Genomic DNA, 27608 nt, shown 5'->3' on the forward strand with positions numbered 1-27608 from the left:
AATGGATATTGAGAGAATTTTTTACATTATAACTAGTCTGGCAGATTAAATGTCACCAGATTTCAATGTGACAGTTACTACAGCCCAGTATTAAAAATGCAGCTGAATATGGCTTTGATTTCAATATTTAAAGTTGGAAATGATTTGTAATATACTAATGAAATCCCTATTAAAAATGGATAAAAGCTCTTTTTTCATTAAACCTATGCATCCTGCAAGTGCCCGAGTCCAGTTATAGTTCCTTATACATAAGGGATTGGTGTTCTGAGAGCCTATAAGCAGATGTGATGCTCACCAGGAAAAAAAATACATTTTCCAAGAAGTGAAATTCATTAAGTTCGAAATTCCATGGAAGGGAAACCCCCCCCCCCCCCCCAAAAAGGGAATGGAGAGACAGCACTCAAAGTGATGCTTGACCACCCAACTGCTGGGACACTGGGTCATAATTTTACCCTCACCTAAGGTCATGATATTCAAAGACACCTAAAACATGAAAAACAATGGATCAAAACATGCTCTGACCATGGAATATCTGAAGCCCAAACAAAAAAAAAAAAAAAAAAAAAAAAAAAGTCAATGATATAAGTCAGTATCATCTGCAAGAAAGTTCTAAGTACAAGGTAGCTCGTCACCCACACTGAGATGCATTTCCACTTGGGCATCAAGAGGAGTGGTTCCTAACAACCTCACACCTCTGAGACTAAAACCAGCAAGACATTTATATTAGAAGCCATGCCCTGAAGTGGAGCCAGCCGTCATCCCCAACATAGGGGACATCCTTAGCTTGGACCAGAAAAGTTTCTTTTACTGCTAGAAAACTGAAAGACTTGTACTATGCCATATGGCAGACAGCTCTGAAGAACAGCGGGATAAAGTTCTGATGATACCATAAGTGACCAGAGTTGAGAGTTTACTAGACAGGAAGAGAGTGAGTGCCTGTTGCCAGCTCACTCATCCACGGTAGCTGTGGGGGGTGTGCATGGCTCATCACAAGAATACCTAATGGCAGCACTAGGGGTTACCCAATGAAGATTGAGCCAGCCAAGCTCATGCTGTCATAGTGGTTAGCATCAGTAGGACAGAGAATACAACACACACAAGCCTTCTTCCACCCAGGGAACAAACAGAACTAGTGGGCTCAGAGGAACTCTGAAGGTGCAGGTGGTTCTCCTAATAGGAGATGAAAGGCCACCCCAATGACCAGCAAGCTGGACTGCTTTTTACCAACAAAGTATTCCTAGGGAACGAAAGGAATGATTGGGATCCCTAAATGGGAAAAATGGGCCAAAGGGTTCTATCCTTGCCAGGGAATCCCTGGATATAGTGTCCCAAGAATGAATAAGCCAAGTGGATGCAGGTAGTGCAGCCATTGGGCAAGATCTAGGAGAGTGCAAGAGACTAAACAAAGTGATCAGAATGAGTTCCAGTCTTCTGTATAACAGGGGGCAGAACATGTTCACCATTACCATGGCTGTGGTCCAACTGAAATGAGCAAAAGAGGGAGGGAAGAGTGAATTCTGGCAAACAATTTGAGTGGAGGCTGGAAATACTCCATCTTTGAGATAACATGACCAGAAATGCTTTCTGAATTCAAAGCTCAAGGGAAATACTGCAGAAGTTGCATGTACAGTCTCTTAGCTATTTTGACATCCCTAAGGATTTGAAATGTTTATAGAGCGATGCCTTTATATATGTATACACACATATATATATATATATATCTATATATATATATATATATATATATATATATCTTATCTCGGCACAGACCCTTGAAAATTTATTTCCAAGCACATCAGTGCCAGGAGGATGGCACTTGGCATTAAATGGCTGACATGCATCTCCCTCCCCAGAAAGCACCCCTCTCCCAGAAGACACCATACTTCTTACAATATGTAGGAGCCTAGATAAGCCTTCCAGCATATAAATAACAGCAGCCATCTTCTGAATTGCTGAATGATTTTTTTTAATGATTTTTCTTTTTTTTTTTTTCTCAACCAGGCCCAACACCAAAAGATGAAACTAGTGTCACTTCGTAGTTCACTGCAACAACTGCATCAGGCAAGCAAACTGCACCAAGGATATAATGATCTATACTGAGCTCAGAAGATGCAGCAGAATCAAAGTCTATACTCTGAACTATGTTCTCACTAATCAGCAAAGACCATAGCTCTATCCCATGAATGAATTGTGTGGACTCTTCCCCCGCTTCCTGCACAAGAAGCTTGTGAGGGCCACCATCTTTCTGGTCACTGAGTAGGTCAAAAGTGTATCTACAGTACCTTTTAGTACCAAAATTTAACTGCGGACACCTGTGGCATTTTTTCACCTTTGCCTCCTCCTAAAGACAAAGGTAATGTTAACTGTAAGTGATGGGATTAAATTGCTGGTCTGTGGCAGTTCTTCACATAGTTCTTTCTCTCTAGACAAAGGCAATGCTGGTGCTTTGATATACACAAACACTTAGTATCTTGTTGAACAGGCATGGAAATGCTGGACTTCACAGATAACAGCAAGGAGCGTGACCAAAATTCGGATAGGTTCATAGGTAGATACTAGGCTATTGGCCCTAGGGCCTATACAAGCCTAGCCAAAAAGGTACCCTGGCTTTCGCCACTTAAGAAAATTATTTTCCTGTGCCCCTGTCAAGCAGAACCACAGAAGTGATCCCCAGGGTGAATTTCCTATTACCCATCCAATCATCAAGATTTTTCTTGAAGAGTGCTAATGAGGAGCTCTGTTTGACATAGATAGGTAGTCTGTTCCAGAGTATGGGAAGTCTGTGGGACAGGAATCTATCCCTCCAGCATGTTCTGTTTATTGTGGTGACAAGGTTTAGGTCCCTAGAGCGTGTAGCTCGGAGGGATTGGGATTTCTTTAAGTGGAGCATGTCCAACAGCTCTGGGTTTGACATAGTTTTGCATGTTAGGCAAAGAGCGCCTCTGAGAAGGCGATATGCGACAGAGTAAAGCTGGAGTTTTTTGAGATGGTCTGCTTAAGGCATCTGTTTGAGGCCAGTAATCCTCTGTGAGGTATTTTTGCGGCCTTTCCAGTTGCTGTAGATGTCTTGTGAGGTACATACAAAAGGGACGTTGTACTCTACAATGGGTCTAATGAGTGATGAGTAGAGGGGAACAATGACCTCTTTTTCTGGATGAGAAACCTTTTGTGATGAGGTGTGCTACGTAGAAGGATTTCCTGACCACTGTGACGATGTGATTATCAAAGGAGAGACTACTGTCCACCTGTGTCCCAAAGTCTCTTATCACACTTTCGGTGTTAAGTAGACTACCGCCCTATGTGGTAGTCCATGGGTACAGAGTTTTTACCAAAGGGGATGACAATGCACTTTTTGGCATTGTGCTTGAGACCATGGCTTTGACACCAGGCATCTGTCTCAGTAAGGCCCTTTTGTAGGATGTCCACATCGTTAGGAGTTTTGATTATGGCTCCTAGTTTGCAGTCATCAGCAAATTTAGTTAGAGTGTTCTTCAGAGAAGCAGATACCAAACAGGAGAGGACCCAGGATTGAACTCTGTGGTACTCCACTTGTCACTGGTCTGAAGTCTGATTTGGAGTCTGCTACTTTCACAGTGTGGGTTTGTCAGTAAGCCAGTTGGCAACCCATCTTGTGACATAGGGATTTATACCTAGTTTAGTGAGTTTATCTAGAATTCCAGAGTGAGGGATGGTGTTGAATGCCTTGGCGAGATCTAGATAGGCTGTGTGAACCACCTTACCCTCATCTATGGCTTTGGTGACTACTTCAAAGAAGTCTATCAGGTTTAGGAGACATGATCTGCCTTTTACAAACCCAAACCGTGTGGAGGTCCAGAGTTTGGTACTTAGGTGGGGTGCCAGTTCATTTTGTAGTTCATGTAGAAGGCAGCCTGGGATGTTGTCAGGTCCCATGGATGCTTTGTTCTTGGCTTTGGAGAGTGAGGTTTTTACCTGTGCAGCCGTGATTACAGGAACTTTGCATTCTTCCGGTATAAAGATGGGCCCTTTAGGGGGAGAGAGGGGGGTAAAGTTAGCACTGAACTTATCAGCCAGGATGCTGGCAATATCAGTTGGTTCTGTATATTTAGTGTCATTGTGCTGTAACTCAGAGCAGATCTGAGTGTTGCCATTGAAATTCTTGACATAGCTATAGAATGCTTTATGGTTGTCTTTAGAATCCGTGGCGATTTTGTTTTCATAACTAGCTTTGGAGGATTTTATGAGGGATCTCAGCTTCTTACTTAGGCTGACCAGGGAGTTCCTCCAATCGTGGGATTTTACTCTTTTTTTGCAACAGTTTCTTTCTTCTGTTGTAGAGTTTGTTTATGGCAGACCACCACCAGATTGGCTTCCTTTTTTTGGAGGATAGCATCTTGGTTCTGTTAGGGATAGCATGATCCATGCACTCGTGTAAGTGCTTATAAAGTGCATTTGTGTAGGATTCAACAGTCGTACCTCTATTGTCCATCTGCATGGGTGTCATGAAGTTTGCCACTTCTTTCTTAAGCGTGAAGTTGGCTTTGGAGTAATTTTTTACGGTTATTTTCCTAATGGGGGGTGGGTGTGGGATGTGGATGTCTAGGGTGATTTAAGCTTGTGGTCGGATCTGACCAACGAGGAGCTGACCTCTGGTGTGGCACACCGGTTACCCATGTTGGTGATGACCAGGTCTGGGATATTGCTGCCCCTGGTGGGGATGTGGATAAGTTGATCCAAGGCATTGGAATTGATGATTTCCAGAAAATGTTGAGCAAAAGAACTGGTACACGAGTAGTTTTCCCAGTTAATGGTAGGGTAGTTGAAATCACCCATTATTAGAGTGTTGGGTTGTACCTTAATATTTTCCAGTGTATCAAGAAAAGAGGAGTGGGAATCCTGGATCATGGTGGGGGGTCTGTAGCAAGCTACAACCTGGATTGCGGTTTTGCCCATAGTTAGTCGGACATTGATAATCTCGGATGCATTATGCTGAGCAACTAGCTTGGAGGTGTGGATATCCTTAATAAATATGGACACGCCTCCACCTTTAGTGTTTTGGTCAGGGTTTGGTGGCCGAAAGGTGTGGTATGAATTATAGCCTGGTAATGCAGGGGTGCTCTCTGGAGCTTTGAACCAGGTCTCTGTCACTGTACAGATGTCAATGTTCTCCATTTTAAGGAGTGCCTCGAGTGAGTGCATTTTGAGGTTCAGACTTCTAGCATTGAGTAGCATTACCCTCAGATTTTGCTTGCTTGTACCTGTTACGGTGGTGAATTTGTCATTTGAACCTTGCCTAAAAAAGGCACTATAGGGGTGGCAAGAGCCCTTGCCAGTATCCGGAATCCTAAGGGCGACAGGTGCAGGCCATCGCTGGCAAAGCAGCGTGGTCTGTCGATCATGTCATCCCAGGCAGATACCGGATTCCCTTAGAATGACACCAGAAGCTTAGCTAATTGTTAAAGTCAATCATTTTGTCCTTGTACTGTGGTATCATTCTGGGTGATGGCAGGATGCTACTCAGGGCTAGGGTAATACCTGCATGGGCTACAAGATCGGAGAGCTCCTCCATCTCTTTTCATGTAGTCCAGGGAGGTACGTCTCTGGTCATTCACACCAACATGGCCAATGACAGAGTCATATTTGTACTTGCTGTGGAGTGACCTGAGTGCGTGCGTTATGTGGCGGATCCTGGCACCTGACAGGCAGCTGACAGTAACTTTTTCCTTGTTTAGCCTGGTGAGTGGAACATCAGTGTGCCTGACTATGGAGTCACCTATGACTAGTGTTGGGTACGTTATGCCTTATGGGCTGTAGTTGAGTGGCACACTGAGTATGTGGGCTATGTGTCATTTGGGTTGTGTTGGGGGGGTGGAGGTTGCTTGCATTTCTGCTTTGGAGGTCTCTGTTGTTTGGGCAGATTTGTACTGAGAGCCTCTGTGAATGTAGGTGTGTGATAGAGAGTATGTACGGCCATTATTAATTTATAATTAACTTTGTATACTTTGAAACTTCCCTTGGAAAGGATGAAACTAACCAAACAATTAAAAAAAAATCTCCACTTAAATTATTGCTACTTTAACTGCATTACAAAATTCACATCAAAAAACGTTCCCTTTAGTAAAACAGAGTTAAAGGGGAGATGTTCTATATATGGGTTCAGGCGCCTGGGCAGCGTGACATTTCCCTGTGGTACATTTGACTGGGGACACATTGCTGATGTGACATTCAGCTGCAGAGGAATATGCCTTTTGCAAATTCCGTGTGGGCAAACAGAAAAATATGTTGCCATGCCCACAACTTCAATAACCAAATGCACAGGGGGAAAACAATGTCCATGGTCTCCTAGGGAACATGAGACAGCAGGCAATATGGCAGGCAGCAGCAGGCTGGCCAGAGGGCATGTCAGTAGCAGTAAAAATGCAGTGCACAATAGACAGTGCCTTTATAATTGGAATGTGTGGACCACTACCCCCTTCACAGGGTCTAGGGAACATTACCTAAAATGCATACTGGAGCATAAATACGACTACAGTAGCCTGCAGGATTTCCTCCATGCTGTAGCACACTTCTACTTGTAGTTACATAAGTATGTACTGTACACTGAACACAATAATGTAATTCTTCTGACGCCATGCATTTGGTTATTAAAGCTGTGAGCAGGGCAGTATGTACTTCTCATTGCCCACAGGGAATTTGCAAACAGCCATATTTCTCTGCAGCTGAATGTCACGTCAGCAATGTGTCCCCAGTCAAATGTACCACAGGGAAATGTCACGCTGCCCAGGCGCCTGAACCCTCTATATATACTTCTCCAAAAATGTTACATAAAAAGTTACATTTTAAACTTGTTTAAGCAAGATTCTTATAACATGATTACTTAATTTAGATTAAAATTTAATTCAAAACAGGTACTTAATCTGCGGGCATTTTACATTTACAGTCAGAACAGATGGGATTGTTAGTATCAACTGAAATGCACTGCCCAAATGAACACAGGTTTACAGCAGCCCTATTTTCCTAATGCAGTCACTATGCGACTCATTTTAATTCACTTTTTTATTTTGCATTCTGAGATAGTGAAGAAAGTACAGTTGTGTACCTACCATAAATGTAGATGTTAGAGTGTATTCACTGTTGCAGTAATTACTCTTGGGTTATCCTGCTGGCAGGCTACCCGAAGTCGGCCAGAATTCCAAAGTCTAGGTCCGGCGTTGGTTGCTGTCGCCTCTTCCCTGACGTCAGTGCGCCAGGGGTATAAAAGATGCAGCCGACGCCATTTTCTTCAGTTTTTCTTCCCCCAGATGTCAGATGCCCCCAAAATGGTAGGCTAAAAAATTATGCCAATAATTATGCATGCAGTAAAATAAACTTTTCCTTCATCTACAAGCAAATACACCACATAGGTTGTGTAAGATAGAGAAGTATAGATAAGTCCCAGCAAAGGAAAGGGGGGTGGTGGGTGGGTAACCTGGCCTGCAACAGTGAATACACTCGAACATCTACATTTATGGTAGGTACACAACTGTACTATGTTCATCATGTTTCACTGTTGCAGTCATTACTCTTGGGTTGAACCCCAAAGCTGAGGTTGGGTGGCTGGGCCTAAATCGGATTAGGAGAGGCTATAAGGCCTTGCAGAACTGCAGTGGTGAAGCCTGCTCTGGATTTAGAGTAAAGAGGTAAATGGTAGTGCTTTGTAAAAGTGTGCACTGAACTCCACGTTGCAGCCTCTAAAATGTCTTTGGTTGGTACTCCTCTGAGAAAGGCTGCTGAAGTGGCTGCTGCCCTGGTAGAATGAGGCCTAATGCCCTTGGGCACTGATTTGCCATGTTGTGAGTAGCAGAAATGAATGCAGTGGCCTATCCATTTTGAAGTAGCCTGTTTTGAGATGGGCTTTCCTTGAGATCCTGCAGCATATGCCACTAAAAGTTGTTCAGTTTTTCTGAAAGCTTTAGTTCTGTCCAAGTAGAAATATAGTTGTCTGTGTATGTCCAAGGAATGCAGAAGTCTCTCACCCTTATTCTGTGCTTTTGGATAAAAGGTAGGCAAATGAATGGTTTGGTTAAGGGCCACACTGGACACTACCTTAGGCATAAATGTTGGGTTCGTCCTTAGAGAAACCCTGTCTGGATGGAAAATGACGAAAGGTTCCACAGCCATGAGTGCCTGTAACTCTGAAACTCGTCTTGCAGAGGTTATTGCTAGGAGCAGAGCTGTTTTCCAAGATAAAAACTTTATATCAGCTGTATTGGCTGGCTCAAAAGGAGGCAGTGTGAGTTTTTCCAAGACATAATTGAGGTCCCATACAGGTATTGGGGCTCTCCTTGGAGGTCTTATGTTTTTGGCCCCTCTGAGGTACTGCCTTAGCAATGGATGGGAAAAAATAGGAGGTTCCGTATTGTAATGAGCTGAAATGGGAGAGGCATGAATTTTAATTGATGAAAAGGATAGGCCTTTGTCCAGCATCTCAGTTAGGTATTGTAAAATCTGAGGAATATTTGGTACAGATGTGTCAATTCCTTGTGCCTGGTCCCAAGCACAGAATCTTTTCCATTTTTCTGTGTAAGATTTTCTGGTACTGGGCCTCCTGGCCTCCAAAATAACATCCATCACTGTTTTAGAGAGAGGTGTGTTTTGAATGGTTACATTATCTGCCATGCTGCCAGATTTAGGGTCCTGAGTTGGCTGTGCAGAATTTGATTGTTTCGCTGGGTCAGTAAGTGAGGAATTAGAGGCAATGTCCAGGCTGGGCCTTGAGACAAGCTTTTTAGGATTGGGTACCAGTGCTGGCATGGCCAGTCTGGGGCAATCAATCATTCTTGGCTTCTCTTGTCTGACCTTTAGGAGTACCTTGGGGAGGAGAGGCAGAGGAGGAAAGGCATATACTGTTAGACTTTTCTAGCTGAATGACAGAGCATCCACTTTCCATGCTTGCTTGTGATAAGTCCTTGTGCAGAATTTCTGTAGTTGGCAGTTGTGAGGGGAGGCAAATAAATATGTCTGGGCATCCCCATTCCTTTGTTATCATGCTGAAGACTTGTGGATCCAGTTTCCACTCATGGGGATCCGTGAGGTTTCTGCTTAGTTCGTCTGCCAGAGTACTGTTCTTTCCTGGCAGGAATTGTGCTTGCAGGTGTACTTGATAAGTCAATGCTGTGTCCCACAAAGTCATGGCTTGTCTGCAGAGGGGGTAGGAATGTGTGCCTCCCTGCTTATGTACCACAAGACTGTAGTATTGTCCGCCCTTATCAATAGTTGCCCTGGATGGAGTAGATCCTTGAAAGCTGTCAGGGCATTCTGAACAGCTAGCATCTCTTTTTGATTGATATGTAGATGCATTTGGCTTGTGCACTATGTGCCCTGAATACATTTTCCTGCCATGTGTGCTCCCCAGGCATAATCTGATGCATCTGTTGCTATTGACTGCCTGGCTGTGGGTAGAGTGAATGGCTGTCCCTTGTTGAGGTGACAGGCATGTGCCCACCACCGAAACTCCTGTTGCAGGCTATGAGGGTAATTAATGCTTCCAGGCTTTGACAATGTTGAGTCCAGACACTTTTTAGGTACCATTGAAGTTTCCTCATATGCAGTCTGGCATATGGAATTAGCAGAATGCAGGATGCCATGAAGCCCAAAGCCTGCAGAATTTTTCTTGCAGATAACTGGGTCTTTGTTGCCAACATTTTGAAGAAGTTAGTTGCCTTTGTTTGTCTGGCGTGAAATAAGCCATCTGGGCAGTTGTATTTAAGCTTGCACCCAGGAATATTATCTGTTGAGAGGGTACTAGTTTTGATTTCTTTTCGTTTACTGTGTACCCTAGGCAAATTAATAATCTTTTTACGAACGCCATATGCTTTAGTAGAGTGTCCTTGTTCTCTGCTTGTATAAGGCAGTCGTCCAAGTAAGGATACATTTGAATTCCTCTGTCTGCAAAATGCAATTACTGGTGCCAGGCATTTTGTGAAGACCCTGGGCGCAGTAGATAAGCCAAAGGGCAGTGCAGAGAATTGGTAGTGCATTGAGCCAGCTATGAATCGGAGGTATCTTCTGCAAGATTGTCTGATTGGGATATGCAGGTATGCCTCTTTTAGGTCCAAAGTTACAAGCCAAGCCTTCTTGCCCAGCATGGGCAGACGCTGCTGCAGAGTTAACATTTTGAATTTTGGAACGTCCAGAAATGTGTTTAGAAAAGACAGGTCCAGTATTTGTCTCCAGGCTTTGTCCTTTCTGGGTACCAAGAAAAGTCTTGAGCAAAATCCTTGTCCCTGCTCTTGTTGTGGTACTTGCTGAATGGCCCTCATGTTCATAAGGGATGAAACTTGTTTTTGTGCCTCTGCCCATTGATTGTGTGGCAGGTATGGCATACCTTTTGCCTTTAGCAGGGTGTTAAAGTGGAACCTGTAGCCCTGGGACACTATTCAATACCCATTTGTCCTGGGTGATCATGTGCCAATTTTGAGAGAAAAGTGCTAGTTTTCCCCCTAAGGGGGCTGCAAGAAGATAAGTGCTTGGTGCTGGCATAAGCAAGTCATTGGGACTGTTTCCTGTATGGCTGTGTTTTGTCTTCTCCAATTTGAGGTAGAAGCGCCCCACTGTTTAGGCCTGTATGAGCCCTGGGGCTGGGATATGCCTCTGGGACGTCTGTATCTGCCTCTCTGTGGTCTGTCCGACACTGGAAAGGACCAATTCTTTGTAGGCCAGTTCCTGCTAAATCTTGGTGGCTGAACCTGTAAAAAATTCCTTTACTGTTTGCATAGATTTCGCTTTGTCCTCCATTTTCTTCAAAACCTCCTCTGCTTTAACACCGAATAAAGTATCATGCTGTAATGGAGCATCTAATAATTTTGCTTTAACATGATCAGGCAGATGTTGTTCCTTTAACCAAGCATGATAGCTTTAATGACAGAACCCGTAACTGCGGCCCTGCAGGGGGCCTCCAGAGAATCAAAACCACATTGCAATGTATGCTTTCCCACTTGTTCAGTTGCATGCAATAAATCCTGTATTTCTTTATTTTCTGCACAATCAGAATTTGCCAACATTTTCTGTTATAACAGTGACATTAAATATTGCTGATATTTAATCATATGAAATTGACAATTTAAAGCCCTCACAGCCAAAGTAGCAGAAGTGTAAACCTTTTCCCCCATCTGTCTAGTGCCCTTGAATCCCTGTCAGAAGGGATAGGGTTTTTTGCAGTAGCGGCCTTAACCCCTTTGGGACCCTGGGAAATAGTTTCTGGGTCAGCAGCAGGGTTTTTATAAAGAAATTTATGTGAATCTGGAACCCTGTAGTATCTGTCTGGTTTAACAGGAGCTGGAGGTAAGGAGTCTGGAGAAAGGCCGGACTCTGAAAATACATCTTCTACAATGTCTAGCACAGGGGGAATAGCAAGAGGTCTGTGCTGAGGAAGTAAAAGAAAATCTCTAAGCCTTTTCTTTGATTCTGAGTAATCTTGGCTCTCCCAGTGGAAGTGCTCCCTCATGGTATGCAGGGTTTCCCCAAAAAAATAATCCTCAGGAGGAGAAGCTGAAGGAATGGATTCTTCAGCATCAGAATCCTCATAGGGAGGAAAAGAGTATTCCTGTACAGAAGAGGAGTCAGAGGAAATGGAAACCTGATCTGAAGATTCATAGTCTGTCTCTTGCCTAGGCCTCTTATCAGGAGGGGGATGGGAACCCCTGATCAAGGTAATAAGGTCTTCAGCCATTTTGAGCATCTGTTTCTTAGGCATGGAAGTTTGTTCTGGAGAATGCTGTACTTGTTTCTTTGTCTTTAAAGCTGCTTTAGTCTTTGCTTTAGAAGCTGAAGTAGGCTTTACATATAGCTGTGTAGGTCTGAAAACACCCTCAGAAGCAGATACCTGCTTAGCGGCTCCGGACCCATCTGAAGGAATGATTTCTGAGTGTCCAATACCTTGAGTATCCAGAAGCCTAGCTGGCTCCACGTCATCAGCGGCCTGTGGCTCTGAGGTAGCGGGCGTCAGGGGCACGAAAGCACCTCACTGAGAACCAGCGACTGGCTTAGGGGAAGCCTCGTCGTCGGTTTTGGATCTCGGATGCCTGTCCTTCAATTTTTCCTTGCGTTTTTTAGAAACTCCGGTCGTCGGCTGTTCTGACAGCATTATATAATTGAATTTTCGGCCAAAGTAATGAAAAGCAAAATCAAACCGACGCTTAATAGTGCGTTGGTTGAATCTAGCACAAAACCGACAGCTAGCAACGTTATGATCAGGGCCTAGGCAAGGAATACAGTAAGAATGAAAATCCTTATGAGGTATTTGCTTCCCACAAGAAATACAATTGTTAACTTTTCCTGACATCGGTCTGGAGCAAGAAAAAAGTTTCCCCAATGGGGTACTTAGCTTTAATGAAGACTTCGGATCTGAAATTCGTCTGTGAAAAACTCAGGAGTCGACCGGCACTTGCGAACTGCTTTTGCTTCGGCCACCGTGCGGCAAGAAAGACTGAAGAAAATGGCATCGGCTGCATCTTTTATACCCCTGGCGCACTGACGTCAAGGAAGAGGTGACAGCAACAAACGCCGGACCTAGACTTTGGAATTCTGGCCGACTGCTGGTAGCCTGCCAGCAGGATAACCCAAGAGTAATGACTGCAGCAGTGAAACACGAACATCAGAACTACATTAGTACCCTAAAAGTACACTGTAAAGATTTCTGTAGCCAAATGACACAGTGTGCATCCCAACAGTGACGAAAAAGTCAATGTTTAGTAAATAAAAAGGCAGGTCCCTCACAGAAAACAGATAAGCTCAGTTTAAACTGCAGGAACCAAAACATCTTTGTTAAAACAATACTGGATAGCAGACCAGACCTGCAACGAAACTATATCATCCTCTGGAAAATAAGTCATAACAGTCTCAGATTAAATTATGTATGCAGACAGAGAAAAAAATGGCTCTGAAATGCTTTTGCAAAATTGAGACAAAATGAACAAAAATAATTTTGAAAAATTATATTGCAACTATATAATGCCCATCAAAAGTATCAAAGAAATGAGGTAAGAATTCTCTCTGTATTTAGTCACATATCTAAAGTTGACACTCTCCCTTAGGGAGTGCGTTTTTCCCCTTCTCACTCAAAGCAATCAGATTTTTTTTTAAACACACAGTTTGGATATACTCTACCTGACCACCTAAACCAACTTGCCCATCCAGTGACAGTTTGCCTGCCATCATGAATGGTCAAAGCAATGGCCTTTGGTGTAAACAGTAAAAGCATTGGTTTGTCACTATCCTAGGTGGTTTGGTGTTTTTGCTGCATTTTTTCCCCGTCTTACTCTTGCTTTTGCTGAAGTGTATGTCACCTTGATAAGCATCCTGTGCTTTGAATGCTGATTCCCTGCCAGTGCTATGCTCATTTCTGAAGCAAAATCTCAAATCCTCCTGTTAGGAAAGGAGACCAGGCTCCTGGGAACTCATGCTACCCCCTCTGGCTGGTTCTGCTCTAGCACTCAAATGGTAACTTGAACCTAGGTTTGGGCTATAATTGGCCTTTATCCTGCTTCAAAATGGACCTGACAGTCTTACTCAATGGTTCTATACGGCATTAGGAAAATGTCAAAGGCCGTACTGCCCTTCACAGGAAGGATAATACCCAAGCAGTTGAAAACTGAAGATGAGAATGATCTTTACACTTAAAGAAATAAACCACACAATAACAGCACAAGACCACATTTTTCACTCACAGCAAACATTTCCAGAGCTCTCTATATGCATTACCCAGTAACTCAACAATGCACAATGGTGTTTACAGAAAAAAATGCTGATATCCATCTAACCCATCCATAAAGTGCAACTAATTAGCTTCTTCATCCATTTTTCCTTTCTCTCTAACCATCACTTGTCCCATGAAGAATGGAAGTAACCAATCTGAACTGTTGACCAACATAATTGATTTAAAGGCCTGGTACTCTCATCTCAAGAGATGAGACTTCTGAAGAAGTCCCTTATCCGCTTATGCTTTGGTGGTCAGTGATCAACAGTTCTACTGGAATAGTCAGTTAGCTTCTTTTAGCTCCATTATACATGCCTCAGATTGCTTCTGGTTTTTTTTTTTTTTTTGTGGTTATTTACCCCTTGCTTTGCTAAACACATCAGAAGAATTGGGTTTACAAGGTATAACTTAAGACAAAAAACAAGTTCAAAGTGCCTACGAAAGGAAAACTCGTAGTTTAGTAGAAAACTGCTTTATTGTGATCCACCATAAACACTCTTTCGTAACATGATGTTACTTGCTCTTGCTTACTTGCTCCAGATCTTCTACTGAGTGACCTCCCAAACCTCTTATATCAGAGGCACATGTAAGATTGCCTAGGTCATGTGTGAAAATTTAATAAAGATGTTTGCTGGAAAAAAAACAGGCAACCATGCAGTTTTAACTTGAAGCAGACTTGGAAAGACGTATGTACCTTTGGTAAACCCAAAAAGATCTCAAGATTTGCAGTTCATTAATTCTCCAATTTTAGATATCCAACAATGTTCTCTTAAATGAACATTGTTTCATACTTAAAATGAACTGTATACCTTTATTGTTCTTACAGTAGTACCAAAATGGTACATGATATTCTGGTTGTGGGGGTTAATCAGATATATGTAAAGGTGCATTTTTTTCTTTGATTTTTCACACAAACTTCTTTAGGATGCCTTACTATATTAGCTGCTTTTCTTATGCTCTTGCATTTAGTGCTTTACAGATCATTTCTGCAGATGTAAATCGCCCCCTACCTTCATTTGTTCTAATCTATTTTTCAATGACACACACCCAACAGGTAATTTTCTTTTAGATCATTGTATCTTAGATGCTGTAGCTGACACTTTACTGCATTAAATTTTACTGCTAAAGATGATAATAATGTGACAGAAAAAAACATCCAGTTCTACACTTGTAGATTTCTCCTCTGCAGGGGTGGTGTGCACTCATCATCATTTAGTATTTTTACATGAAGGGGTTTCACACCAACAAAAAATAACTTTTACTTGCTAAGACGAATTGGTTTCATATAATAGCCAACAACTACTCATACTTCACAGCAGATTGCATTAGTCAGGATTCAGTGGCCAAATAATGGTACACTTCTGAACCTCTAAACTAAACCTTAAACTCTTGCTAGCTTCAGCAGAATATTGTCATTATGTCCACACATACCTTGTGTGATCATTGGAACCAGAGCACAGAATGTGCCCAAGCGGATGCCATGCCAAGCTCCAGATCATTCCTTCATGTGCCATCTCCATTCCTCCAACTTCCTTTTCAACTCTGTAATACAAAATCAAACAAAATGTAGCAAAAAATGAGAAACCCAGCATGGTTTAAAACACCATCTCAACCTAATTCCAACCAGATAACACACAAAAAATGTTGGACAATAAGCAGCAAGTTGCAAGCCATTCTACTGCCAGGGGTAGCTAATCAAACTTATGGGAGCACAGGATAGTTGTGGCATAGCTGCAGACAGTAAAAGACAAAACTGTGGTAGCTCATCATCAGCCTTCTGGTCAAAAGTATATCTTTGACCAAATCTGCTGTAAGCCAGCCAGCAAAGGTCAGCTAGTGAAAATTGGTGGCAGCTCACAGTTCAAGAGAGTTGTGACATGAATACAGCTGTGTGTATCTACTGTGAGTTAAACCAAATTGAAGGGGGATTTGAAATTTTTTTTGTGTGTGTTTTTACTGAAGTGAAACGTCTGGGAAAATGTGATTGGTCCAAACAGAATTGAGAAACAAAAACATATCAAGATCAGACTGACAACTACTGTGTGAACATAAGCTGGAAACGTACATTCAAAAGAACTGTCATGTACAACATGTGGGATTAATGGCTTTTTATCAGAATGGCTGCTTTCTTAACATTAACATGGAATGTAAATGATCTATTAAGTAGAGAGAGAGTAATTAAGTGAAGGGTGCAAATAGCAATGTTACAGAATGGCTAGAAATGAGCATGTGAAATTTTACAAAAAGGAATTTTGTGGTGGACATTTAGTGGAAAATAAGGGATGGAGGGATAAAAAGTACAGTTTTGTACCTACCATAAATGTAGATGTTCGAAGATCCACATTGCTGCAGTCCTTACATATGGGTAGTCCGCTGTCCTCGGTCGGCCCGAATACCAAAGTATTAGGCTGACGTCGGTCATGGGCGCCCAGATCTGACATCAGAGCGTCAGGGTATAAAAGCGCATGACCGACGTCATATCCTCAGTCTTTTCTTGCCCCAGATGTCAGAAGGCCCTAAAAAGAAAGGCCAGAGCCAAAAATAGAATACTCCCCAAAAGGCATGTACAAATAACAGCTACCACCCAAACCATACAACCATTCCAAACTACAGAGGGGAAGGAGGGAGGGTATTGACTGCAGCAATGTGGATCTTCGAACATCTACATTTATGGTAGGTACAAAACTGTACTATGTTCTTCATCTCACATTGCTGCAGTCCTTACATATGGGTAGAATCCCAAAGCAGAGGTAAAGGGAGGCTGGCAAAATCATAAAGCATTGGGAGCTGCCAAAATGCCCTGTAAAATTGCAGTGGCAAATCCAGCCCTAGATTTGGAATAAAGAGGAAGGTGGTAATGTTTAGAAAAAGTATGCACTGAACTCCAAGTAGCTGCTTCCAAAATATCTTTAGTAGCTACTCCCCTTAAAAAAGCTGTAGAAGTGGCAGTAGCCCTAGTGGAGTGAGGTCTGATTCCAGCCGGAATCTCCTTACCATGATGAGAATAACAAAAAGCAATACAAAAGCCAATCCACTTAGAAATAGTTTGTTTTGAAACAGGTTTCCCCTGAGAACCCAAAGCAAAAGAAACAAACAACTGCTGAGACAGTCTGAACCCTTTAGTCCTGCTCAAATAATAACGCAACTGCCTGTGAATATCCAAAGTGTGCAAAATTTTCTCCCCTTTATTTTGGGGATCTGCATAAAAAGTCGGCAAATGAATTGATTGATTCAAGGCCACATTTGAAACCACTTTAGGCATAAAAGTAGGATTAGTACGCAGAGATACCCTATCCTTATGAAAAATTAGGAAGGGTTCAACTGCCATAAGAGCCTGTAATTCAGAAACCCTTCTAGCAGATGTAATGGCCAACAAAAAAGCAGTCTTCCAAGACAAAAACTTTAACTCAGCAGCAGCTGCAGGTTCAAAAGGAGGTAAAGTAAGTTTTTCCAACACAAAATTGAGATCCCAGGCAGGAGTAGGAGCTCTACGTGGGGGTCTTAGGTTCTTTGCCCCTCTAAGAAATTGCTTAAACAAAGGATGAGAGAATAATGGAGGGTCACAGTCATAATGAGCAGAAATGGCTGCAGCATGAACTTTTATAGAAGAGAAAGACAAACCCGTGTCTAAATTCCGTAAGATATTGAAGAGAAACACTTAAATCAGGCCTGGAAACATCAAAGCCCTTTGATTTGCTCCAAATTAAAAATCTCCTCCATTTATCGGCATAAACTTTCCTTGTACTACGCCTTCTGGCCTCCAAAATAACATTCAAAACTTGTTGTGGAAGCTGCGACCCTCCAGGTTCTAGAACAGAATATGCCAGGCTGTTAGATGCAGGGACTGAATCCTGACATTGAGGAAATGATCGCCCTCCTGTGACAAAAGGTGCGGAATCGAAGGCAAAGGCCATGGAGGCTCCCGTACTAAACTCCTCAGCAGAGGGTACCAGTGCTGTCGAGGCCAATCTGGAGCTATTAGAATCATGGAGGGTTTGTCTTGTCTGACCTTCAAGAGTACCTTGGGGAGGAGAGGCAGAGGCGGAAAGGCATAGACGTGAAGATTGCTCCAACTGAATGATAGAGCATCCACTTTCCAAGCTGTGGGATGAAACATTTTTGTGTAAAACTTTGGCAACTGGAAATTTAGTGGAGAAGCGAACAGATCTATGTCTGGAGTTCCCCATACCACTGTCAACTTTCGAAATACATGAGGATCCAATTTCCACTCGTGAGGATCCACTATCTGTCTGCTCAAAACATCTGCTAAGGAGTTCTGTGCTCCTGGTAGAAACCTTGCCTGAAGATTGAGGTGTAAACTGAGAGCAGTCTCCCACAAAATCATTGCTTGCCTGCAAAGAGGGTACGAATGGGTTCCCCCCTTGCTTGTTGATGTACCACATGACAGTTGTGTTGTCTGTCTGAATCAACACTTGCCCTGGGTGAAATAAATCCTTGAAAGCCATCAATGCAAATTGGACTGCTAACATCTCCTTCAAGTTGATATGTAAATGTTGAAGTCTGGCAGGCCACGTGTCTTGAACCCATTTTCCATTGAGGTGTGCTCCCCAAGCCTTGTCCGAGGCATCTGTCGTTAAAATCTGACTCGCCTCTGGTCGGGTCACAGAGAGTCCCTTGTTTAGGTGACATTCCTGAGCCCACCACAAAAATTCCTTTTGAATGCAAGGTATTATTTGAATGACAGTGTCCAGATCTTGGCAGTGTTGTGTCCATACATTTTGAGATACCATTGTAGCTTCCTCATATGCAGTTTGGCATTGGGAAGCACCAGAATACAAGATGCCATGAACCCCAAGGCTTGAAGGACTGTCCTTGCAGTCAGCCTGGACCGTAGAGACAATTGATGGAAGTAAAGAGTAAGGTTCTTTGCTTGTCCGGGGTCAAAAAGCCATCTGGGAAGCTGTATTCAGTCTCACACCCAGAAAGCACATTTCCTGAGAGGGTACTAGACTGGACTTTGTTTCGTTCACAGAATACCCTAGGCACCTTAACACTGCCATCACATACTGTAGATGATGAAGAAGTTCGTACTTGTCTTGAGCAAGAATCAGGCAATCGTCCAAATAAGGATAAATTTGTATTCCTCTTAACCGTAAGAAGGCTATCACTGGAGCCAGAACCTTTGTGAACACCCTGGGCGCAGTAGATAAGCCAAAGGGCAATGCAGAGAACTGATAATGTAAAGTCCCAGCCCGAAAACGCAGGTACCTCCTGCAACTGGACCTGATAGGAACATGAAGATAAGCCTCTGAGATCCAGAGTTACCATCCAGTGATCTTTGCCCAACAGAGGTAGAAGGTGTTGCAACGTCAACATTTTGAATTTTGGAATGTCTAGGTATGTGTTGAGGATAGATAAATCCAAAATCGGTCTCCAAGTGTTTCCTTTCTTTGGTACTAGAAACAGGCGAGAATAAAATCCTAGGCCCACTTCTGACAGAGGGACCTGCTGTATAGCCCCCATTTGAAGAAGTAAAGAAATCTGCTTGTGAGCCTCTACCCTTTGCTGAGGAGGAACGTCTGGCATGCCTTTGAAAGGAGGCAATGTATGGAAATAAAACTTGTAGCCTCGGTCTATAATGTCCAACACCCATTTGTCCTGGGTGACAAAGCCAGTTTTGCTTGAAGAGTGCCAACTTTCCTCCCAAAGGAGCTGCCAGACAGGAAGAATCTGGCAGCTGAAAATGCAGGTCATTGGGCCTGTTTACGAAAGGACTGGCCCCTGCCCTCACCTGTAGATTGTGCAGGTGAACTCTACGTTCTAGGCCTGAAAGTACTCTGAGCTCTGCCCCTACCACGTCTAGATCTACCCCTAGACTGTGAATCAGAAGGATAAGCCCATCCCTTAGTAGGCCAATTCCTGCTAAACTTAGGAGGCTGTACCTGCAAAAAATCTTTAACAGTCTGCATAGACTTAGCCTTGTCTTCCATTTTCTTCATGACAGACTCCACAGGAGAACCAAACAAAACTTCAGCCTGTAAAGGAGCATCCAAAATTCTAGTTTTAACATGCTCTGACAAATTCTGATCCTTAAGCCAGGCGTGTCTGCGAATAACTGAACCAGTGGCAGCCACCCTGGAAGAAGCCTGTAAAGCATCGAAACCGCACTGCAAAGAATGCTTACCCACCTGTTCAGAGGCATGTACCAAATCCTGTAATTCTTTACACTCTATGCCCTCTGCCAAAGCATCCACTTTAGATTTTAGTTGAGTAAGGAGAAAATTCTGATACTTCAACATATGAAACTGGCAATTCAAAGCCCTCATTGCTAAAGTGGAAGAGGTATACACTTTCTTACCCCATCTATCCAAAGCTCTAGCATCTTTATCAATAGGAACTGGATTCTTTACAACAGAAGCCCTGACACCCTTAGGTCCCTGGCTAATAGTTTCTGGGTCAGCCCTTGGACTCTTATACAGATATTTATGAGCCTCAGGTACTCTGTAATACCTGTCTGGCTTGACTGGCGCAGGGGGCAGAGAGTCTGGATTAAGGGAAGCCTCGGAGAAAACGTCTTGAACAACATCCAAAACAGGAGGTATAGCCAAGGGCCTATGTTGTGGTAAAAACAAAAATTCCCTAAGCCTCTTTCGGGAATCTGAGAAATCCTGACCTTCCCATTTAAAATGTTCCCTCATAGAATGCAGGGTTTCTGAAAAAGAAAAATCCTCTGGAGGAGAAGCAGAAGGAGTGGAATCCTCTGCGTCTGAATCAGAATAAGGAGGAAAATCCTGAATGTCTTCAGCTGAAGACTCTGAGTAATCTGAAGCCTGCTCCAAACTTTCCACCTCTGGCTCCACCCTAGGCCTCTTATCAGGAGGGGGCATAGAACCTCTGATTAAAGAAATTAAATCTTCTGCCATTTTAAGCATGTGTTTTTTAGGCACAGAACCTGCAGAACTAGGACTGACACCCGTGGAAGGCAAACCAGGCCTGCCTTTGGAAGGAGCCTTAGAGACAGAAGGAGAAGGCCTAACCACCTTAGGCAAGGAAGGGAGAACAACAACCTGAGAGGCCCCCTCAGCCTGACCTGACTCCTGAGAGGCCACATCTTGCAAAATTAAAGCCTCCCCCTGAGACTCAAGTGAAACCTCGGCTGGATCCACAGATTCCACCGTAGTTTCTAAAGAACCGGCGTCCGGAACGGACGACTCATCCTGCCTGGACTTTAAAGATTTGTCTTTGCGCTTCTTCGCGGTAGCGGGCGTCGGAGGATCCGACGGCATATTATAATTACACCGCTTACCGAAGACAAGCCTAGTGCAATCTAACCTACGTTTAATGGTGCGCTTATTAAACCTAGCGCAAAAGCGACACCCGACTACGTCGTGCTCAGGTCCCAAACAAGGAATACAAAGAGAGTGGTAATCCCTATGTGGTATCTGTTTCCCACAAGAAATACAATTATTCACTTTTTCTGACATCTGGAAATAACTGAGGCAAGAAAAAACAAAAATATTCCCCAACGGGGTGCTTAGCCCAACTTGGTTTCGGTCTGAAATTCAGAATACGAAAATTTCAGAACGCCGAACGGCACTTGCAAACGCTGCTTCTGCATCGGACCATGCGGCAAAAAAGACTGAGGATATGACGTCGGTCATGCGCTTTTATACCCTGACGCTCTGATGTCAGATCTGAGCGCCCATGACCGATGTCAGCCTAATACTTTGGTATTCGGGCCGACCGAGGACAGCGGACTACCCATATGTAAGGACTGCAGCAATGTGAGATGAAGAACATCACTGATTGCAAGAGGGACGCCATCAGTGACAAAATAGGGAATGAAGGACAATAATGGCTGTGGTAGCAAAGTCTACTGCCACAGGAGGAGGATTATGCTGACATGTATTTATATTACACCTATAACTACTGGTATGGGTCTTAGGAGGATTTTGGGAGAAACAAGATTTCAGTAGGTATTATTTATGGCTGGGGAATGCAACCCAATCTGCAAATGTGAGGATGAACAAGGAACCCAAAAATGAAACTATAAAATGTGATGGTAGACTTCTGAAGAAATATGTAGTGATATTCGGTAAGGAAGATGTTGAATTCAGTAATTCAGAATTTACACACCATTCTCATAATTTAGTAACTGAATGAAAAATGCATGCTATAAGAGTATGTGTACTTAAATTTGAGACATTCAATAACTATCACATCATACACTACTGGATAGACTTCAGAGAATTTTTACTTAGGCAGTTGGAAAACGTTTGATGTGCAATGGGAGAGACAGATGAACAGGCAATTTAGAACATTTTTTGGGGAATTTAGCAAATTGGCAGATTTTAAAAATTCCAGAGTACTTTGACAGAAATGTTGAAGGGACAAACTGTTAAGTATGGAATTTACTCTCCTGATCTAGACATAGGATCTGGATTGCTCAGATATGCCAATACCTTTCAAAGGTTAATGGCATTGGCTGCCAAAAAAGCAATTAACTAGAAAATGGAAATCAAAGTACATATCAACTACAACTGAAATACTGAGTATTGTAATGGAGATAAAAATACTGGAGATGGGTTCTTTAGAAAAGGAAAGGGGCAGACTACATCAAAATAATAAACAGAATTTGTGGAAGCAATACATGTGGAATTATTTTCATGTGGTGTGAGGTTTAAGGGTAGGCAGGAACTGAGCAATTTATGTCATGATGGAGTGCATGATAATTTTTAAAAAGAATCACATGTATACTGTATAAAAATGAAGAACATGTTTGCTATGGGTTGTTTTCAATTTTTGTATGTATTTTTGCCATTGTCTGCACTGTAAGAATTTAACAAATGTGTTAAAAAGTATACTATATCCACCAATGATGTGAGTTTTAAGGATATTCAGGGACAAAGTGACCAAAGAAGGTGGTGTTGTACAGGATGGATCAATTAACATGGGAAAAAAGAAGTTATGTACTCACCATAATGTTGTATCTGAGTTGTTGTTCATTTGTCTTCAACCTCTGGGTTACTGGATCTGGCATGGATCCGACTTGGTCACATATCCAGCATCTGATCAGAGTTCAAAGTTCCACCTCTACCCATAATGCCCGTCTCCCTCTCTTCAGATAGAGTTTGCTGCCCAACTAACTTCCTCACCTGACCCAACACTTTACTTCAAACTAGACATCTGCATAACCAAAACAGGTATAGAGCAAGAGGCATGCAGGAGGTGACCACATCCTCTACTCGTTAAACCACCATGCAGTATATGCAAGGCAAGGGGAAGGAGGGAGGGACGGTTGAAGACAAATGAACAACAGCTCAGATGGAACTTTATGGTGAGTACATAACTTCTTTATCTTAAATTGTCTTCATTTGATCTTCAACTTGTGGGAAAGAGTCCCCAGCTACTACACACCTGGGAGGCCCTCATGGAAGGATATTCCAGAGCACGGTGGCGCCAAAAGATGCCCTGTTCCAGATATGATGTCCAATTTATAATGTAAAATGAAGATATGAGATGAAGCCCAAGTGGCCGCAAAGCAAATATCATTCAACGGAACTCTGGACCAAAATGCCGCTGAAGTAGCCATAGATTTGGTGGAATGTGCTTTCACATGATCTGGCGTGGATAACCCCATAACAAAGTATGCTAGAATAATACAATGAGAAATCCAATGGGTGATGGTGATTTCAGATATTGGTTTCCCCAAAAAAGGGTTTAGAGTAGGAAATGAAAAGCTGGTCAGACTTGCGAAAGGATTTAGTCCTGTGCAGATAAAAGCATAACTGTCTGTGCACATCCAACAAGTGCAATTTATATTCTTCCATGTTTTGAAAATTTGGGAAAAAGACCAGGAGATTAATTACTTGATTAATACTGGACTTTGAAGCTACCTTGGGGAGGAAAGATGGGTTAGTACGCAAGGATACCCTGTCCTTCTGAAAAATCATATAAGTGGGCTTTACCGACAATGCTTGAAGCTCCAAAACCCTCCTAGCAGAAGTAACAGTTACCAAGAAGGCTGCCTTCTAGTACAGAAACTGCAGATCCATAGAGGCTGCAGGCTCAAAAGGGGATAAAACTAGAGCTTGCAGAACTAACGTAAAATCCCATGGCCGTGGTGTGCCTTTCACCAGAGGCCAAAGGAGAAAGATGCCTTTTAGGAAGGCATTGCAAAGCTTGGAGGATGCTAAGGAAGCCATATTATCACCTACATGAAAATTGGAAATCACTGCAAGCTGAGCCTTAACTGTAGAAGAACTGGCACCTTACTGAAAAATCCCTGGCAAAAATTCGAAAACCGCCAAGACCGGGGCAGTGAAGGGATCTGGGGCATGTTGTGTTTCCATTTGCTCGAGTACACTTTTCTAGTGGAAGACTTGAGTCGCCACCAGAATATTTTTGACAGGTGAAGATAAGCCAGGAAGTCCCAACTATCAAGGGAACGGAAGCAGCCAAGCAGTGAGCTTCAGACTGCCCAGATCTGGATGGGGAATTCCTGATGGATGAGAAATAAGATCTGGAACTGGATCCAACATCCATGGTGGAGCCACCAAATGAGACCACAGAGAGGGGAACCAGACTTGACGAGGCCAGAATGGGGCAATGAGGATAACTACGCTCCCCAGCCTGTGAGGTTCTGAAGGAATTTTGGAATCAAGGGAAGAGGAGGATAAGCATACAGAAGACTGGGGGACCAAGCATGAATCAGAGCATCTCTGGGGGCTTCCCCTGGTGGAGGGTTCTGAGCGAAGAACTCGCGGCAATTCACACTGGAAGGAGAGGCAAAGCGATCGCAGCAAGGCTGACCCCACTTGAGAAAGATCTGCTTCGCTACTGAAGGATTCAGAGACCACTCGTAAGGCATCAGAATAGACCTGCTGAGCCTGTCCACTAGAATGTTGGACCTCCCCGGAATGCACGCTGCCACCAGAAAATGGCCGGTGGAGATCACCCACTCCCACACTCTAATGGCTTCGCGACAGAGGGTAAAGACCAGGTTCCCCCCTCTTTGTTGATGTACCAGACCAAAGACATTGTCCATCTAGCAAGCAATCATCCCTGGGGGAAGATGGGCATGGAGAGCCTGCAACTCTAGAAGCAACGCCCTCATCTCCAGGATGTTGATATGCAATCTGGTCTCGTAGGAAGACCACGTGCCTTGGATTGTCCTTCCTAAGCAGTGTCCCCCACCATAGCAGTGAGACGTCAGTGGTCACTGTGGTCGAGGGGGAGGGCGGAAGAAAGAAGTGACCCCGAGCCAAATCTGGGGAATAAATCCACCACAGAAGAGAGTCCCAGCACACTCAAGAGATTCGAACAGGATGAGACAAGGGGAGATCTAGAATGGACCATTGGACCGTGACAGTCCACTGAAGAACCTGCATGTGAAAAAAGTGCCATGGGCAAGAGATTGATCATGGCCGCCATGGACCCCAACATCCTTAATACCATTTCCACTGTCGGTGACTGAGCTTGGAGAATGCAAAGGACATGTAGCTTCAGAGAATGAATCCTGTCTGCGGTAAGAAAAACTTTGGTTTGAATTGTGTCCAGTCAAGCCCCAATGAAATCTAACACCTGAACCGGGGCCAGAAACAACTTGTTGAAATTGATGGCGATGCCCAACCGCTGGGCTAAGAGAAGAAAGAAATCCCTCGCTTGATTCAGTTGATGCCTGGAAGGGGCAGCGAGGAGCCAATCATCCAGGTAGGTGAAGATCTGTATGCCCTGGAATCTTAGGTGAGCCGCTACCACTGCCATCAATTTGGTGAACACTTGGGGGCTGTGGTGAGACCAAAGGGGAATGCTCTGAACTGATAATGATTGGCTCCCAGACGGAAGCGGAGGAACCTTCAAGCACACCTGTCCATTTTGATATGGTAGTATACATCCTGGAGGTCGATCGAGCACATCCAATCATACTCCTGCAGGAAGGGCAGGATAGACAGAAGGGTGACCATCCGGAATTTTGTCTTGGCTACAGACAGGTTCAAGGTGGAAAGATCCAGGATGGGTCTCAATTCCCCTGTCGTCTTTGGCACCAAAAAGTACCTGGAATAAATGCCCACCCCGGACTAGTCTGGGGGGCAGGTTGGATGACTCGCTTTTCTAGCAGCTTTGCAATTTCCAGTGCTGCATCCTCCCTTTGCGTGGGTGGAATGTCCAGGAGGTGTTTGGGAGGATGGGGTAGCATGATAAAGGAGACTGAATAGCTTCTGGATATAATTTGCAGCACCCAACAATCTTCCATGATGGACTCCTACGCCGTTAGATGTAGCGAGAGGCGACCCCCGACTGCCTCCAGAGACAAGCAGTCGGGCAGCCCTTCAGGGTTGCTGCATGGGTCTGTCAGAGAAAGGCTCTTGAGACCAGTAATTTCTTGGAACCCTTCTGCCTCTAGGGCAGCATCAATCAAATCCCCCTCTGCCCCTGGGGGAAGGTGTGTCCTGGGGAAAGGTCACTCTCAGATTCCTAGAAAAGGATTGCTGAGGAGCCGAAAAGTTGATCCCAATGACAGTGTCTTCCCATTCTTCTCACTCCGAACCAAGGTGTTGCGTACCGACTTCTCAAAAAGGGAAGAACCGTCATACAGGGCATTTGTAAAAGATGCCTTAAAGGATTCCAAAACCCACAGACCTGGAGCCAGGTGTGTCGCCTGATGGCAACCCTGGTATCGGTAGCTCTAGTTGCACCCTTGGCTGCATGGGAGAGACGACGCATAGAGATGTTAGCAACTAACTTCAGGGTGGCCATATGAACAGAAAACACCTTCTAGTCCTCTGCCGACATGGACCCAGGGATCGACTTGGTGATCTCCTTTACCAAGTCTCAATGTAGTCGAATTACATGTGCCATGTAATTCAGCTCCCATACAGTGAATGTCGCTGAAGCGTACACCCGCTTGCCAAAACGGTCCATCGTCCTTGACTCTGTCAGGAGGGTGGACCACAGAGTTCTTCTGAGCGAGCTCCTTCTTAGTGACAGCTGCCACCACCATGGCATCAACAGAGGATCCATTATTCCAATGTGACCTGTCCGAAGGGGGGCTCAAAACCTTGCCTGGGCATTTGGGAATGGGCTCCACGATGTCCAGTTCCTTCCATGCCAGAGATGTAATAAGATCCACTATAGGATCTGCAGGAGGGGACACTCAGGAAGTAGAGGGTCCTGCTCCAAATACCTCCAGTAACATTGATTCATATGTAGTCGGTTTTTGGGCAGACCACTCCCCACGCTGGAGAAGGAGTTCCATGATGTCCTTGAAGGAGACATCCTCACATGGTGATGGGGGGGGGGCTTCCCCTTTCCTCCAAATCGTTGTCTTTGGTGAGGGACTCTGGTGGGGAGTCCAAGTGCCTTCTTTTGCACTTATGTCTGCGAGGGACCTCCTCAGTGGGGGTCTCTGGGGAGGACTCGCCAATGTCTCTCTGTCCCAAAGAGGTAGCACCCTTGGGGCAAAGATGCGGCAGGCTGTCCCCAAGATGGTAGAATGGCCCGATCTACGCCAGAAACAGAGGGATCTGGGGTGGAATCTGAAGATGATTGTCAAGGGTCTCGAAGGAATCAAGAGTACTCTCTCCACCATGTCAAACGCCGAAGGGGAACGGACCTCTTGAGAAAGGACCAGAGAAGGAGCCGTCACCCTCTGACCCGATGGGGGAGTCAAAGCCGAACCTCCAGGTGCTGACATACTAAGGGGAAGGCTCTGCTCCGACAAACTCAAAATTGACACCACCCCCTCTGATCCGTGGCTCCAAGAACCTGGACTACAGCTAGTCCGATCTGACCTGCTCAAGGCCATGGCCGGCATAGAGGTACAAGGTACCATTGGAGCCGGCCCCTTGACGGAGAGTGTCCTTGTATCCAAGGGCCCCAAAACCAGGTGTTGGATCAGAGGAGGAGTAATAGGAACAAATATGGACTGTAT

General features: G+C 44.0%; 1 protein-coding gene across 3 annotated transcripts in view; it reads right to left on the minus strand.

Annotated features, from left to right (window-relative positions):
- The window catches only part of WDR33 (WD repeat domain 33), a gene marked incomplete at its 5' end in the record, with an annotated part of 1521229 nt that overhangs the window by 688911 nt on the left and 804710 nt on the right, over positions 1-27608 (minus strand). For all 3 annotated transcript variants that reach the window (XM_044070565.1, XM_044070566.1, XM_044070564.1), the window contains 1 exon segment: positions 15146-15256. In XM_044070565.1, coding sequence (XP_043926500.1) covers positions 15146-15256 — 111 coding nt within the window.

Source organism: Protopterus annectens, chromosome 4.part1, assembly GCF_019279795.1.
Source record: "Protopterus annectens isolate FY-2018-M chromosome 4.part1, PAN1.0, whole genome shotgun sequence".
Taxonomy (NCBI): domain Eukaryota; kingdom Metazoa; phylum Chordata; order Ceratodontiformes; family Protopteridae; genus Protopterus; species Protopterus annectens.